Genomic DNA, 17,446 nt, shown 5'->3' with positions numbered 1-17,446 from the left:
ATTTTGATGCCCATCCTAATCCCCTCCCCAGGGCACTGTGGAGCTTTCTGCAACCCCTTCTTGGGTCCCTGGTCTATTTAGGCTGGAAAAGACTGAGCTGGTGAAGTCCTCTAAGGGGTGACTCTCCTCCCAGAATTTGCCCTCCCGGCAAAAGCAGTATGAGACAACAAAAGGACTGTAAAAACTATTAGAGGTGGGCAGTCTGGGGAAAAAAACCTGCCAGATTCACATATCAAGAGAGGGAGGGCTATCTCTGGAAAGCAGAGGGGATGATCAAACTCCTGTAAAAAGGAGAACTCCAAAATACTAACAAGCAAAAAGCTCAGGACAAGAGAGAGGCCCAGAAGGACAGGGAAAAAACGCTGCATACTGCATTTGCCTAGGGCGGACCTTCCTGATGGGAGGGGTGACACGCAAGGAAATCTCTGTCCTATCACCAGTTAGTTACAAAACCAAGAAACAGACATTCCTGGGAGTAAATTCCAGAGTAAACATTTAAAAATATTAAAAGGTACAGAATGCAACAAAGGAGTAAAAGACAAAGGAACAGGAAGTGATGGTCCATCCAAAGGAAGAAGATAAAAATACAGGAAACACTAACAAAGAGGTAGAGAATGTGAATATACCAAACAAAGTCTTTAAAAAAAAAGATCTTAAAAGCACTCAAGGAGATGAATAAGAGTATAAAAAAGAACTAAAGGATATCAGGAAAACAATAAATGAACGATATGAGTGTGTAAGTAAATAGAAATTTTAAAAAGGAATCAAATAGAACTACTGGAGTTGAAGACCACAATAATTGACATGAAAAATGCCCAGGAGAGTTTCAAGAGCAGATTTAAGCTGGCAGAAGAAAGAATTAATGAACCTGAGACAGTACACTTGAAATGAGTCAGGCTGAGGCACAGAAAGACAGAGGAAATATTAAAAGCATAAATAACTGGGAAGCGGACATGGCTCAACTAATAGAGCATCTGCCTACCATACAGGAGGTCCAGGGTTCGATACGCAGGGCTTCCTGGCCTGTGTGGTGAGCTGGCCCATGCACAGAGCTGCCACATGCAAGGAGTGCCGTGCCATGCAGCGGTGCCCCTCATGTAGAGGTGCCCCCCACATAGGGCAAGGAGTGTGCCCCGCAAGGAGAAAACAATGAAAATAAAGCCCACATGAAAAACACGAAAAAGAAAGCCCACCCAGGAGTGGCGCCACACAGATGGAGAGCTGATGCAGCAAGATGATGCAACAAAAAGAGACACAGATTTCCGGTGCCACCTGACAAAGAATACAAGTGGACAGAGAACACATAATGAATGGACACAGAGAGCAGACAACGGGGTGGGGTAGAGAAATAAATAAAATAAATCTTTTAAAAAAAGAAAATAGCTGAAAACAACTATGGGACACATAAAGCACACCAAAATATGTACTATTGAAGGCAGAAGAAAGAGAGAAAGAAGCAGAAGGAATAGTCAAAAAAATGACAGAGAACTTCCCAAACTTAGGAAAACCCATGGATGTGCACATCCAAGAGAACATCGAACAGGATAAACATGGAAAAAACCCATCCCATCATATACTGATTTTCCTGTCAAATGCAAAGGATAAGGAGAGAAATCTGAAACCTGCCAGAGAAAAGCACCATTTTGTGTACAAGGGAGTCCGAATTAGATTGAGTGCCAATTTCTCATCAGAAACCATGAAAGCAAGAAGGTAGTGGGTTGAAATACTTAAAGTGCTGAAGGAAAACAACTGTCAGCCCAGAATTTTATAACTACCAAGACTCTCTTTCAGAAGTGAGGGAGAGATTAAAACATTGTCAGATACACAAAAGCTGAGGGAGTTCATCACCACTAGTCCTGCTCTACAAGCGGGAGTTCTTCAGACAAGAAGGAAACAAGAGGCAGTAGTTTGGGAGCAGATGTGGCTCAAGTAATTGAGCGCCTGCTCCCCATGTACAAGGTCCCAGATTCAATCCCCAGTACCTCCTAAAAACAAAACAAACGAAAACACCAACTCTCACTGGTGAGTGGATATAGCTCAGTGCTCAAGTGCCTGCTTCCCATGCACAAGGTCCTGCATTCAATCCCCAGCACCTACTTAGAAGAGAGAAAGAGAGACAGTGGTTCAAAGCAGCTGAAGAAATAAAGACCTGTGGTAAACGTAATCATTTGGGTAATTATAAATGCCAGTATCATTGTATTCTATTCTTTGGTATGTAGCGCCACTTCATATTTCCTACAGATGCTAAAATTCAAATACATCAAAAGTAATGATAAAGAATAAAGAAAAAAAAAAAAAAAACTAAAAAAGACCAAAAAAAAATATATATATATATATAAGTAATGATAAATCTAGCTTTTTGATGCACAATGTACAAAGTTATAACTGGTAAAAAGTACCAAAAAAATGGTGGGGGTACAGATGCGTGTATGTGCATGCTACTGAAATTAAGTTGATATCAAACCAATATGACTGTAATATATTTGGGGCTTTAAATTTTAATCTTATGGTAATCACAAGGAAAAAAGATGAAAAATACATTGAGATAGAAGTGAGAAGGCCCCCCAATAGGGTATAATACAAAAAAGCAAATAAATATAAAAGTAGGCTTTAATGGCAGTGAGGGACAAAAAAAGGTGTAAGACTTACTAAATAGCAAATGGCAAAAGAAAGTCCTGTAGCATCAGTAGTGATTTTAAATGCAAATGATTAAATTCTCCAATCAAAAAGTAGAAATTGGCAGAATGGATAGAAAAGCATGACCACACTATATGTTTGATGCAAAAGACTTACTTTAAAATCAAAGATAGGGAAGTGGATTTGGGTCGACTGATAGAGCATCCGCCTACCATATGGGAGGTCCAGGGTTTAAACCCAGGGCCTCCTGACCCATGTAGTGAGCTGGCCCAGCACAGTGCTGATGTGCACAAGGAGTGCTGTGCCATGCATGGTGTCCCCCGTGTAGGGGAGCCCCACGTGCAAGGAGCGCACCCCTCAAAGAGAGCCGCCCCTTGTGAAAAAAGCGCCACCTGCCCAGGAGTGGTGCCACATACACAGAGAGCTGACACAGCAAGATGACACAACAAAAAAAAGAGACACAGATTCCCAGTGCTGTTGACAAGAATGAGCGCGGACATAAAGGAACACAGAGCGAGTGGACACAGAGCAGACAATGAGGGGCGGGCAGGGAAGGGGAGAGAAATAAATAAAAAATAAATCTAAAAAAAAAAGAAAATTCAAAGATACAAGTAAGTTGAGGGTGAAAGGATAGAAAAGAATATACCATGCAAGTAGCAGCCAAAAGAGAGCTGAGGTAAGCTGTACAAAATTGGATAAAATATCCTTGAAATAAAAAACAATTATAGGGAAGCAGACTTGGCCCAATGGATAGGGCATCCGCCTACCATGTGGGAGGTCCATGGTTCAAACCCCGGGCCTCCTTGACCCGTGTGGAGCTGGCCCATGCGCAGTGCTGATGCGCGCAAGGAGTGCCTTGCCACACAGGGGTGTCCCCCACGTAGGGAAGCCCCACGCACAAGGAGTGAACCCCATAAGGAGAGCCACTCAGTGTGAAAGAAAGTGCAGTCTGCCCAAGAATGGTGCTGCATACACGGAGAACTGACACAGCAAGATGACGCAACAAAAAGAAACACAGATTCCCAGTGCTGCTGATAAGGATAGAAGTGGTCACAGAAGAACATGCAGTGAATGGACACAGAGAGCAGACAACTGAGGGGGGGGGGGAGAGGAGAGAGAAATTTTAAAAAATAAAAATAAATAAATCTTTAAAAAAAAACAATTATAAGGGATGAAGATGGTCATTATATACTGATAAAGGGGACAATCAACAGGAAGATATAACAATTAAAAATATATATGCACCTAAGAGCAAAGCTCTATAATAATAGAAGCAAATACTGGCAGATTTGAAGGGAGCAAATGACAGTTCTACATTAATAGTAGGAGACTTTAACACGCAGCTCTCAATAATGGATAGAACATCTAGTTAGAAGATCAGTAATCAAATACAGAGTTTGAATGATACACCAAACCAACTAGATCAAACAGACATATGTAGAACACTGCACCCAACCAAAAGAGAATAAACATTCTTCTCGAGTACATATGGATCATTCTCCAAGTTAGACCAAAACAAGCCCACAAAATTCAAAAAATATTGAAATAATACAATATATATTCTCTGACCACAACAGAGAGAAGCTAGAAATCAGTAACAAAGGGAGAAAGGGAAAATTCACAAATATGTGGAATGGTTTAAATAGCCAATGGTTAAAATGGAAATCAGAAGTGAAAGTAGGAAATATCTTGAAGTGAATGAAAATGACAACATAACCTAAGAAAACACATGGAATGCAGTGAGGCAGCACTGAGATGGAAATCTATAGCTATAAATGCTATTATTAAAAAATAAGAAAGACTTCAAATTAGAGATCTAACCTCAAAACTGTAAGAACTAGAAAAAGACCAAACTAAACCCAAAGTGAATACAGGAAGGAAATAGCAAAGATTAGAGTGGAGATAAATGACATAGAAAACAATAACGACAACAACAAAAAGAATTAAGAAAACAAAAGTTAGTTTTTTAAAAAGATCAACAAAATCGGTGAACCTTTAGCTAGAAAAAGAGAGGGGTACAAATATGAAAATCAGAATTGAAAAGGGGTACTGACCTGGCTGAATTAAAAAGGACTACAAGAGGATACTATGAACAATGTATGCCAATAAATTAGATAACATAGATGAAACGGACAAATTCTTAGAAACACGTAAACTACCATTGACTCAAGAAGAAATAGAAAATCTTAACAAACCAATTACTAGTAAAGAGATTGAATCAGTAATCAAAAACCTCCAAGCAAAGAAAAAGTCCAGGGCCAGATGGCTTCACAGGGGAATTGTACCAAACATTCCAAGAATACTTAACTCCAATTCTGCTTAAACTTTTCCCAAAAAAAGTAAAGAAGACACTTTTTGCTAACTCATTTTATGAGGCCAACATTACACTCACACCAAAGCCAGATGATACCACAAGAAAACTACAGATCCCACCACACCATGGAGCCTAGAGTGTCTACAACTGAAAGCAGGAGGAGTGCATCCAGTATCCATGTGGAATCTAAGCCCCTACTTGACATAGATGTGCAATGGACACAATCAATCCAATGTCCACAGAGAAAATGTGGCATTGGTGTGGGAAGGGTGGCCATGGTGGCTGCTGGGTGTGGGGAATGGGAGGAAGAAATGAGATGGGGAGGCATTTTCGGGACGTGGCGTTGTCCTGGGTGGTGCTTCAGAGACAATTACCGGACATTGTAGATCCCCCCAGGTCCCACTGGATGGAACGTGGGAAAGTGTGTGCTATGATGTGGACCATTGACTATGGGGTGCAGTGATGCTCAGAGATGTACTTACCAGGTGCAATGGATGTGTCATGATGATGGGAGAGTGTGTTGCTGTGGGGGGAGTGGGGGGTGGGGGTGGTGGGGTTGAATGGGACCTCATATTTTTTGAATGTAATATTTTTTTAAAAATTAAATTAATAAAAAAAAAAGAAAACTACAGATCAACATCTCTTATGAATATAGATGTAAAAAATCCTCAAGAAAATACTAGCAAACTGAATCCAATAGTACATTAAAAGAATCACACACCATGATCAAGTGGAATTTATGCAAGTTTTGTTCAATACAAGAAAATCAACGTAACATACCACATTAATAGAATGAGGGAAAAAAGCACATGATCATCTCAATTGATGCAGAAAAGGCATTTAACCAAACCCAGCAAAACTTCTTGATAAAAATACTTAGAAAACTAGGAATAGAAGGAAACTTCCTCAACATGATAAAGCATATATAGGAATAGCCCACAGCTAAATCCTACCTAGTGGTAAAAGACTGAAAGCTTTCTCCCTAAAATCAGGAAAAAGAAAAAGATGCCCACTGTCACCACTGTTGTTCAATATAGTACTGGAAACTTCTTGCCAGAACAATAAGGCAAGAAAAATAAATAAAAGATATCCAAATTGAAAAGGAAAAAGTAAAAATTTTCCTGAAAAATCTACAACAAATTTCCTAAAGCTCATAAATGGTTCAACAAAGTGGCAAGGTACAAGATCAACACCCAAAAACCAGTAGTGTTTCTATAAACGAGCAATGAGCAATTGGAATAAGAAATCAAGAAATAAAATCAACTTACAATAGGAACTAAAAGAATCAAATATCTAGGAATAACTGTATCCTAGAATGCAAAAGTCTCATTACAGAAAACTATAAAACATTGCTAAAACAAATCAAAGAAGATCTAAATAAATGGAAGGACATTCCATGTTCATTGAAAAACTAAATATTTAGATGTCAATTCTACCCATAGCAATTTATAGATGGAACACAATCCCAACAAAAATTATAACAACTTTCTTTACAGAAAAGGAAAAGGCAACCATCAGATTTATATGGAAAGGTAAGGGAACCAAATAGCCAAAGCCATCTTGAATAAGAAGAATGAGGGGAGTGGATGTGGCTCAAGCAGTTGAGCACGTGCTTCCCACATGGGAGATCTGGGGTTTGGTCCCCAGTGCCTCCTAAAAACAGATGACAGGTGGGGAATAAATTAAAATAAAATAAAATAAAAAGACAACCTATTCCCCAATGGAAAAACAAAACAAAACAAAACAAAAAAACACGACAAGCAAACAAATGAAAAAAGCAACACAGAGGAGCTGGTGTAGCTCAGTGGTTGAGCATCAGTTTCCCACATACGAGGTCTCAGGTTCAATCCCCAGCAGCAGTAAAAGAAGTGGAAGACTCATCCTTCCCAATTTTGAAACTTATTACAAATCCACAGTAATAAAAAAAGCATGGTACTGGCACAACAACAGACATAATGGACCAATGAAATAGAACTGAGAGTTCAGAAATCAACCATCACATATATGGCCAACTGATTTTTGGCAAGGAACAAAGACCACTGAACGTGAAAGAACAGTTTCTTCAACAAATGATGTTGGGGAAATTGGATTATCTGTATGCAAAAGAATGAAATGGATCCCTGCCTCAAACCAAATGCAAAAATCAACTCAAAATGGATCAAAGACCCAAAAATAAGAACCAGAATCAGGACCATAAAACTCCTAGATGAAAACAAAGGGAAGCATCTTTAAGACCTTGTGTTAGGCAGTGGTTTCTTAGACTTTATACTCAAAAGCACAGGCAACAAAAGAAAATATAGTTAAAATGGGACCTTATCAAAATTTAAAACTTTGGTGCCTCAAAAGCCTTTACATGAAAGTAAAATGACAGCCTACACAAAGGGAGAAAATATTTGGAAACCACATATCTAGTAAGGTTTTAATATCCAGAATACATATATATAAATCCTTCAGCTCAACAACAAAAAGACAAACAACCCAATTAAAAAATGGACAAAAATCAACCAATGAATGAATAAACAAAAGAAGGTATATACATACAATAAAATACTATTCAGCTATAAGAAATGAAATTGGTATTCATATGACAAGGATGAAACTTGAGAATATTATGTTGAGTGAAATAAACCAGACACAAAAGGACAAATATTGTATGGTCTCACATATAAACTAAATACGATAAGTAAACTCAAGGAGGTAAACTCTAGAGGACAGGTTAGTAGGAGATGGACTGTGGGTTGAGAGCGAGAAATGATGCTAAATGTATATAGAATTTTTAATAAGGTTTATTTTTAAAGTGTAGAAATGAATAGAGTTGAGGGTAACACATTATAGTGAGTATAACTAATGCTGCTGATTTCTAAATTTGAGTATGGCTGAAAGGGGTAGTCTGTGGACATAAATGTCAATTGAAAGGAAGCTAGAGAATAATCTAGGGAATGTATAACAGTGATTTTGTAACAAAATGCAGGGTGGTGGTGGTGGGGTGACATATGGGAACATTGTATAATGATATGCATATTTGTTTTATAAACTCACAACTTTTACTATACACTTACTGTTTGTGTATGTTCATGTATTATGAATGACATAATTCAATAAAATTGTATAAAATTTTTAAAAATGGGCAAAAGACTTGAATAGACATTTCTTCAAAAAAATATATATAAATGGCCAAAAAGGACATGAAAAGATGCTCTACATAACTAGCCATTAGGGAAATATAATTCAAAACCACAATAAGATATTACTCCACACTATTAGAAGAGCTACTATTAAAAAATGGAAAAGTACAAGTGTTAGAGAGGATGTGGTAAATTAGGAACACTCATTCACTGCAGGTGGGAATGTAAAATAGTATAGTTGCTATGCAAAACAGTTTTGCAGTTCCTCAGAAAGTTAAGTATTGCATTACCATATTGTCTGGCAATTCCACTTTTAGATATATAACCCAAAGAATTGAAAGCAAGGACTCAAACAGATATTTGCAAACCAATGTTCATAGTGGCATTATTCACAATTGCTAAAGACAGAAGCAACCCAAGTGTCCATCAACTGACGAATGCATTAACAAAATGTGGTATATACATCTCATGGAATATTATTCAGCTGTAAAAAGGAAAGATGTTCTGATGCATGTGACATTGATGAACCTTGAAGACATCATGCTCAGTGAAATAAGCCAGATGCAAAAGGACAAATATTGTATGATTGCACTGATATGAAATACATAGTACAAGAAAACTCAGAGTCAGAATCTAGATTATAGGTTAGCAGGGGATGGGGTGAGGGTTGGAATTGGCAGTTAAGGCTTAAAATGTACAGTTTCTATTTGGGACAATGGAAAAATTTTGTCCATATATAGTGATAATGGTAGCACAATATTCTGAATGTAATTAACAGCACTGAATTGTATATTTGAATGTGGTTAAAAGGGGAAATTTTATGTTATATATAAGTTAATAACTTTTTAAAATAATCCATAGAACTCTATAACACAGTGAACCCAAAATTAAACCATGGACTATAGTTAATAATACAATTATAAAATGTGCATTCATTGATTGTAAGAAATGTAGCACATCCATGCAAGGAGTTAATAATAGTATGGTGTAATAGTTTGAAGATGCATGTATCCCATGAAAACATGTTCTTGAATTTAATCCATTACTGTGGGTATAAACCCATTGATAAGTAGGATTTTTTATTAGGCTACTTCAGTTAAAGTGTGACCACCTCAATCAGCATGGGTCTTAATCCTATTACAGGAATACTTTCTAAAAGAATGAAAATCAGACAGAGAGAGAATGCCACAGAAGTGAGAGGCTGAAAGCAGAACCTAGAAGAGAACGGAAAGACCAGCAAACACTGCCGTGTCTTGCCATGTGACAGGGAGCCAAGCCTCGCCAGCAGTCAGTCTTCAGAAAGAAAGGATTACCTTGATGATGCTTTCCTTTGGATATTTCCCCAGCCTCAAAACCATAAGCAAATAAGTTCCCATTGTTTAACCTGATCCATATCACAGTATTTACCTAAGAAACACAAAACAGTGGTATAGGCATATCTTACTTTATTGTGCTTCACAGACACTGTGTTGTTTTTTTTACAAACTGAAGGTCTGTGGCAACCCTACTGAGCAAGCTATCAGTGTCATTTTTCCAATAGCATGTGCTTACTTCATGTCTCTGAGTCAAAATTTTAATTAAGGTATGTACATTGTATTAGACATGATCCTACTACTATAGACTATAGTGTAAACATAACTTTTATATGCACTAGGAAACCAGAAGCTTCATGTGGCTCACTTTATTGGATATTTGCTTTATTGTAGTGGCCTGGAACTAAAACTACAGTATCTGCAAGGTATGCCTATAGGTTTTAGTTTCCTAGGCTCTTAAAGCAGACACTATGAAATGGGTTGGCTTACACAATGGGCATTTATTAGCTTACAGTTTGAGGCCAAAAAATGTCCAAATTAAGGTAGCATCAAGGCAATTCTGAAGACCAGCTGCTGGTGATCCTTGGCTCCTCTGCCCCATGGCAAGGCAATGCTGACATCTGCTGGTCTCTCCCTTCTCTTTTGCTTTTTGCTTCTGTGGCTTCCTGTCTTTTTGTCTGAATTTCATCCTCTTATAAAGGACTCCTGTAATAGGACTAAGTCCCATCCTGAATGAAGTGGGTCACACCTAACTGAAGTAGCCTCCTCAATAGGTCCTACTTACAGTGACCCAAGAAATGGACTGTACTTAAGAACATGTTTTTCTGAGGTACACACAGCTTCAAACCACCACAATGTATATGGGAGCCTTATGTTTTCTCTATAAACACACAACTTCCTTAGTTAAAAAAAAAAGGGTGTGTGTGTGTGTGTGAGAAAAACGCTAATGAGAAAGGAACGCTCCAGTAGAGATCTGTGCTGTGACTTCTCTTTCTGGGCCCTTTCCCTCCCCCTTCCTCGGTCCTGGGGAAGTAACACCTCTCTCTGTTGCAGGGGTGAGGACATGCTGGAAAGTGGCTCTTCCAGGCCCCAGTTCACAGCACCCTCAGGCCACCCTGCCCTCTGGTCTCTACCATGAAAGACAATCCTGACACCTGGGCTGCCTAAGTCGATAACTGTGTTTAAAAGGTGGGAAAATTAGAGGCAGGGAGGACACTGAAGAAAATGGTACCACAGGGAAAAGGATAAGTTTGTGGAAACTACCAAGTAAATATTTAAGACACTCACAAGTGTAGAATTAGAAATACAGAATGTAAAGAGGTGGCAGAGGAAAGAGCTTGGGCCAGAAGGTCAAAAGACTTAAATTGTAAAAGTTGTTCTGCCTCTGCTGGCCCTGGTGAGTCACTTAAACTCTCTGGATTATGGTTTTCCTAACTATTGATTGAAGGTGTTGGATAAGAAGGTCTTAGAACTCTAACATTTTACAATTCCATGTTTTAAAAAACTTGCTAAGTGGATTTGGCTCAACAGATAGAGCATCCGCCTACCACATGGAAGGTCCAGGGTTCAAACCCACAGTCTCCTCACCAGTGTGATGAGCTGGCCCATGCACAGTGCTGATGCAGCAAGGAGTGCCGTGCTATTCAGGGGTGTCCCCTGCGTAGGGGAGCCCCATGCGCAAGGAGTGAGCCCTGTAAGGAGAGCCGCCCAGCATGAAAAAAGTACAGCCTGCCCAAGAGTGGTGCCGCACACACGGAGAGCTGACACAGCAAGATGACGCAACAAAAAGAAACACAGATTCCTGGTTCCACTGACAAGAATACAAGCTGACGCAGAAGAACACACAGCGAATGGACACAGAGAACAGAAAACTGAGGGGCGGGGAAGGGGAGAGAAAGAAATAAAAAAATAAATCGTTACAAAGAAAAACTTGCTTAGATAGATACAAAGTTATACAAAAAAAAAAAACAACCCAAAAACACAAGAATTGAGGACACCGATGTACTTTCAGTAGCCTTGTCCCAATGCCCCCACTAAACTCACCCTCTGGCACTCACCATTCACTTCTTGGGGCTGGAGCTCTGGAGGTTCACATTTCAGGACGGTTCCCCCAGGCAGGAACTGGAGGCTCTGACACTCCAAAGAGGCTCCTTGATATTCTGTCACCACTGGAACCATTTCCTGTCCCTGAGTATAGTCTGAAGCCTGGGGACAAAAGACTCAACCTGAAAAGGCACCTTGGTGGAAACTGGACCTAACAACTGTTAGGAACATCCCCAAGTTAAAAAAAGACATACCCTACTTAATCCTTTAAAAAAGTGGAGAGGACGACAGAGCAGCAAGATAGTCATTCATTCAGCACACAATGGTTGTACACCTGCTAGGAGCCACGCCCTGTTCTAGATGCTGGGGATACAGAAGCAAATAAGGCAGACAAGACAATGAAGACTCCTTGGCCAGAGAAAACAAACAAGAAAACCCAGATGGATGAACTCTGATGAGGAATGGAATATGTACACTGTCTCAAACTATCTCCCACAGATTATTAATTGCAAGTAACTTTATAGTGGAGAGAAATCTGACAGGCACAACATTAACATCATCAGTAATGGGAGAAACCATCGCCATGTGCCTTCTGATGGAATGCGCGGAGGAGTTATTCTAACCAAAATGCACAACTTGGATCTAATTATGGAAAAATATGAGGCAAACCCAAACTGAGGGGTATTCTACAAAATAACTGGCCTATGCCCCTTCAAAATGTCAGTCATGACAAAGAAAGATGGAGGGAAAGTTCCAGATTAAAGGAGACTAAAGTGGTCTGGCAACTATTAATAGATGCAACCTATGAAACTGAATTGTATCCTGGAATGGGGGGAATGACCATTAACTTTACTGGGGTAATATGGTAAAACTGGAACAAGGACTACAGTATAGATGATAGTACCATAACAAATTTTAGTTCCCCAAACTACATAACTATATTCTGATTATCTGATTATTCAAGAGAATGTACTCATCTTAGGAAATATACACTGATATGTTTAGAAGTAATAGGGCATGATGTCTGCAAATAATTCACATAGTACATGAAAAACAAAACGTATGTCTGTACACAGGTAGAGAGAGAATGCACGTCAGGGAGGGGCATCGAGAAACAAACATTACAACTGGTGAGTCTGGGTGGAGGGGCTATAGGAGTTCTCTGTACTAGTCTCCCAATCCTGTAAGGTATACATTATTTCAAAATAAAAACTTTAAAAGTTCAAACGTACACATTCCCATGTCCTCCCACACCAGCACATATCACGGCTTCCCACCTGCTGTCCTGTATCTCCAAGTTCTCCCTCCACATTCTCCAATGCGGTCACTGCCTCCTCCCCACTCTGCAGGTGACGCGTCTGCACACAGGCCTGCAGCTCCTCGGGCAGGATGGCCAGGAACTGCTCCAGCACCAGCAGCTCCAGCATCTGCTCCTTGGTGTGGGTCTCTGGCCTCAGCCACTGACGGCAAAGTTCTCGGAGCTGGGCCAGGGCCTCCCGGGGCCCCGAGACCTCCTGGTAGCAGAACTGCCGGAAGCGCAGGCGGCACAGCTCCGGAGCCTGGGAGCTGCCCTCTTGTAAGCCACACGCCTGCTCCCACAGGGGCGCCTCCTCTTTCACCTTCACACCGGCTTCATCTTCAGGAGCAGGGCCTGACAAAGCTTCACACATGTTGAACTCGGATGCTAGGAAAGCGTTCATTTAGCTGTGCTCTATGCTTCAGAAATGTTTTCCCAAATGTGAATCTGAGGCATGAGAATTTATCAGTAACATGAAAATTACAAGTGCTTCAAAATTCGATGTGACACTACTACTAATTTCATTTCCACCTTGGGTCACGATTGAAAGCTGACTCTGCTTGGCTATATTACCAGTGAAATTAATCAGAACTGTATCTCGAACACTAAGGGGGCGGGGTCGGCTGAGAGATAAGAGGTGTGGGATATGATGGAAGAAGGGCTAAGGAGAGCACTTGAACAGCTTCCGGTTAGCTGGGAAAGAGGGATAATTTCAGCCATGGAGGAGCCAGAAGACGGCTCTCATGGACGGATATACTGCACTCTCAAAGGACTTCTCTGTTTCAAGCCACCAAGTTCTGTGTATCTCTCACTGAATATTCCACCTTCAATGTACGGTGGCAGGCTCTTTCCAACGATGGCTGAAGCAATATCGCCCACCCCCAAACACATTTGGAAGAGATTTTGCTACTGCATTCCTCAAGAGGTGAAACCTATTTCCCCTTCCCTTGTATCTGTGCCTTTGACTTGCTTTGATCAATACAATGTGGCGGAAGTGACACTGTTAGAGGAGGTGGCCTTGGGGTTCTGGGGACACTGTCATGAGATTACCATGCTGAGGAAGCCCAAGCCATTCATGCAGAGAGATCATGGGCATGAACAACCAAAGCTCTACCAGCTGAACGAAAGCATGAGTGGCCCACGTGAGACCAGCAGCAGAACTGCCAAGTCAACCCCAAGAATCATGAGAAATAATAAGCCGATGTTCAGTCAGTGGCTGTATTTTGGATTTTTGTTTATTGTATATTTTTTATAACAATAGATGATTGAAAGAAACAGTAGGCATGCTGCAAGTACTTTTACTCTCCCCAACTTCTCCTGTTGTGATCTCATCAATCAGTTTCAATACATCTCCATTCTAAGGACGCTTCTGGCTCCAACTTGCCTTTTCATACTCCAGATCTACCTCTGGGAATGCCAGCAGACCTCCAGCTGCAGAACTCTCACCGTAATTTTACCACATCCCAAACTGAAATTAGAGTCTTCCAAGCACGCAGGCTCGAAACCAGCCCCTAAATCCAGTCATTCCAAGTCCAGCCAATTCTTCCTCCAAAACGCCTCCCGCAGCCCTTCCTGCTCTTTTTATTCCCTTATTACCATTGACGTACATGATCACAATCATTTTCTGTTATACCTCACCCACTGACTGGATTAATATTTCCTAAAGCACAATTCCGACCACACGGAACATCCCCTCAAAAACAAAAGAGATTCAATTGCTCACTTAACTATAGTCAGATTGTTTAGAGGGTCATTTCAGGCACCCCCAAGACCTGATTTTTAGTGTTTTTTGTTTGTTTGTTTGACAATATTTATTGAGCGCTTCACTATTTTCCAGGCAGAAAGCCAAACCTGGAGTAAAAGACATAGACCCTCCTTTCTTGAAAGCCTTGGTATTCCCAGACTCCTCACGCCACTGCCACGCCGACTGCTCAGTTTTCTCCACCCGCATTTTAACTGAGGGCTCGGGTCGCCCTTGGGATAAGGTAAACCCCCCAGGCCCGGCCCCCGTGCCGTCTCCTGGTAAAACCTTCCCTGGCCAATCCCGGCCCTGATGAACAGACAGGACAACCGTTCCGTCCTCCAAGCCACACACGCGGAGGCGGGTGCTGCCATGGAAGGGAGAGCTCAGCCCGGGCACGGCCTCCTGCCTCCTGCGTCATCTGGAATTACAGACAGACGCCCCCTGGGCGCGCTGTTCGCGGCGCTCCTCGCCTCCTTCCTTTCCCCTTACGCAGGGCCGAGCTCCCTGAGGACAGGGTCTTCTCCTGCCTGGTACTCACCCGGCACTCAACACATCCCGGGCCTCTCGTCTGCGCGCAGGGACGGGGGCTGGCGGGCCCGGGACGCTGGGCGGGAAGGACCCCCACCGCGAGGGCTGCCCGGCGCCCCGCTCGGCACGCGGCGAGCGCTCCGTCAAGGCCCGTCCCCGGGGACCAGGAGTTCAGGGACGCCGCCCTGCCCCGCCGACCTCGCGCAAGGCTTCCCCGCGGGCCACACTCCGGACCGCGGGGGTCGAACCCGCCCACCCTCCTGGGCCCAGGCCGCGGAGCCTCGCGGGGCCCACGGGGCTCGTCGGCGCTTCCCGCAACCGGACCGGGGGCTCCGCGGGCGGCTGCCCTCACCGGGGGCCTCCCCCGGCCATCCCCGCGCCCCGCCCCGCCCCGCCCTCTTGCCAGCAACCTGGCCGCGCGTTCTCCAGGCTGCGGCCCCGCCCCGCACCCTCCCGCCCGAGGCCCCCGGCTCCGCCCTGCGCCCGCGCTCCCGCCTCCGGCCACGCGCCTCGCCCGCCTGCGGCCCGCGGCCCCGCCCCGCGCCCGCGCTCCCGCCCCCGGCCCCGCCCCTCGCCCGCCTGCGGCCCGCGGCCCCGCCCCGCGCCCCTCTAGGCAAGCGGCCGCTCTTCTCGCTGATTCGTCGGGACGCCGGCGCGCGGGGGCGCGGGGGCGCGGGGGCGCGCCCGCTCCCTCGCGCCCCGCCCACCCCTCTCCCGCCCTGTGCGGGGTGCCCGGAACGCCTTCCTCCTGCAGTGTGGCCGACTCCCGTCCCGGGGCAGAGGTGCGCGGCCGGCCACGGGGCCACCTCCCGCCACGCCTCCCTCCGCGGTCCCGACCCAGGCCCGTGGGTGCGTCCAAGCAGCAGTCCTCTTTTAGAGAAATCATTTCCCTTAAAAACCTCCGAGGTGGTAAAGACGGAACTGAATCGCTGTTCTTGGGGCCTTGAAGGCTAGTGGGGGAGACAAAACAGTAAAGATACGATTGCAATACGGCAAGTAGCACAATTATCTAAATTCAAATATGCTGTTTATATAGGGACAGTAAAAACCCAAGTAGGTAGAGCTGAAGATGGAAAGTTAGCGTCCCGTTCTCTAACCATTTTTAATATTCGTGTATATCTTTCCAGAACACTGCCACTCAGTAACACTCAAAGACATTTGTTTAGTGAATTCGTATTTATCTGTATTTTAGAAATTATGGGATCCCAATATAATTTTGCAACTTAGCAGCTTTTTCAGTTAAAATAGCTTGGAGATCTTTCCATACTAGTTTATTTATTTTCTAACAGCGAGATAGTATTCTATTGTATTGGTGTATCATACTTCACTTAACTGTCTCTATTGATATTTTAAGCAATGCTGCAGGGACGCCATTGAATATCCTTACATTTTTTACGAGTATATTTCTAGGATAACTGGTTAAAGAACATGTGCATTTAAAATTTTGATACCACAGAACCCTTATTTAATTTTTTTCCCCACAGGTCTTTCCTTTTTTTTTTTTTAATTATTTATTAATTTTTTTAAATTACATTATGAAAAATATGAGGTCCCATTCAACCCCACCGCCCCCGCCCCCCACTCCCCCCACAGCAACACTCTCTCCCATCATCATGACACATCCATTGCACCTGGTAAGTTCATCTCTGAGCATCACTGCACCCCATAGTCAATGGTCCACATCATAGCCCAGACTCTCTCACGTTCCATCCAGTGGGCCCTGGGGGGATCTATAATGTCCCGTAATTGTCCGTGAAGCACTATCCAGGGCAACTCCACGTCCCGAAAACGTCTCCACATCTCATCTCTTCCTCCCGTTCCCCACACCCAGCAGCCACCATGGCTACCGTTCCCGCACCCATTCCACATTTTCTCCCCACAGGTCTTTTCAATGTTAATATAGAGGGAGGTTAGTGAAAGGATATATATATATTTTTTTCCATCATCGTGGGACATTCATTGCACTTGGTGAATACATCTCTGAGCACTGCTGCACCACATGGTCAATGGTCCACATTACAGTTTACACTCTCCCCCAGTCCACCCAGTGGGCCATGGGAGGACATACAATGTCCAGTAACTGTCCCTGCAGTACCACTCAGGACACCTCCAAGTCCTGAAAATGCCCCCACATCTCATCTCTTCTTCCCATTCCCACCCTCAGCAGCTACCATGGCCACTTTCTCCATCTCAGTGCTACATTTACTTCCATTACTAATCACATTAGTTCCAGGATAGAGTATGAGTAAGTCCACTCTAATCTATATACTCTATTCCTCCATTCTGTGGACCCTGGGATGGTTATGTTCACTCCACCTCTGTATTGAGAGGGTGCTTTGATTCCACTTGGATGATGGATGCAATTCTTCTGTTTGCAGTTATAGGCACTCTTGGGTCCCTGGTGTGGTGGTTGACCTTCTTCACCTCCCTATTAGCTGGATGGGG

The 17,446-nt window shown here is 43.1% G+C and overlaps 1 protein-coding gene across 1 annotated transcript in view; it reads right to left on the bottom strand.

Annotated features, from left to right (window-relative positions):
* The window catches only part of PGBD1 (piggyBac transposable element derived 1), a 29,024-nt gene extending 13,640 nt beyond the window's left edge, over positions 1 to 15,384 (bottom strand). Inside the window, exons 1-3 of the mRNA XM_004474188.5 lie at positions 15,012 to 15,384; positions 12,710 to 13,176; positions 11,447 to 11,594 (exon numbers count right to left, since the gene is read on the bottom strand). Of these exons, the coding sequence (XP_004474245.2) occupies positions 11,447 to 11,594; positions 12,710 to 13,132 (571 nt within the window). The 5' untranslated portion in view covers positions 13,133 to 13,176; positions 15,012 to 15,384. The remainder of the gene's footprint in view (positions 1 to 11,446; positions 11,595 to 12,709; positions 13,177 to 15,011) is intronic.
* Positions 15,385 to 17,446: the final 2,062 nt, after the last annotated feature.

The sequence above is a fragment of the Dasypus novemcinctus genome, chromosome 22, assembly GCF_030445035.2.
Source record: "Dasypus novemcinctus isolate mDasNov1 chromosome 22, mDasNov1.1.hap2, whole genome shotgun sequence".
Taxonomy (NCBI): Eukaryota; Metazoa; Chordata; class Mammalia; order Cingulata; family Dasypodidae; genus Dasypus; species Dasypus novemcinctus.
This window is presented reverse-complemented; position numbering and strand designations above follow the sequence as displayed.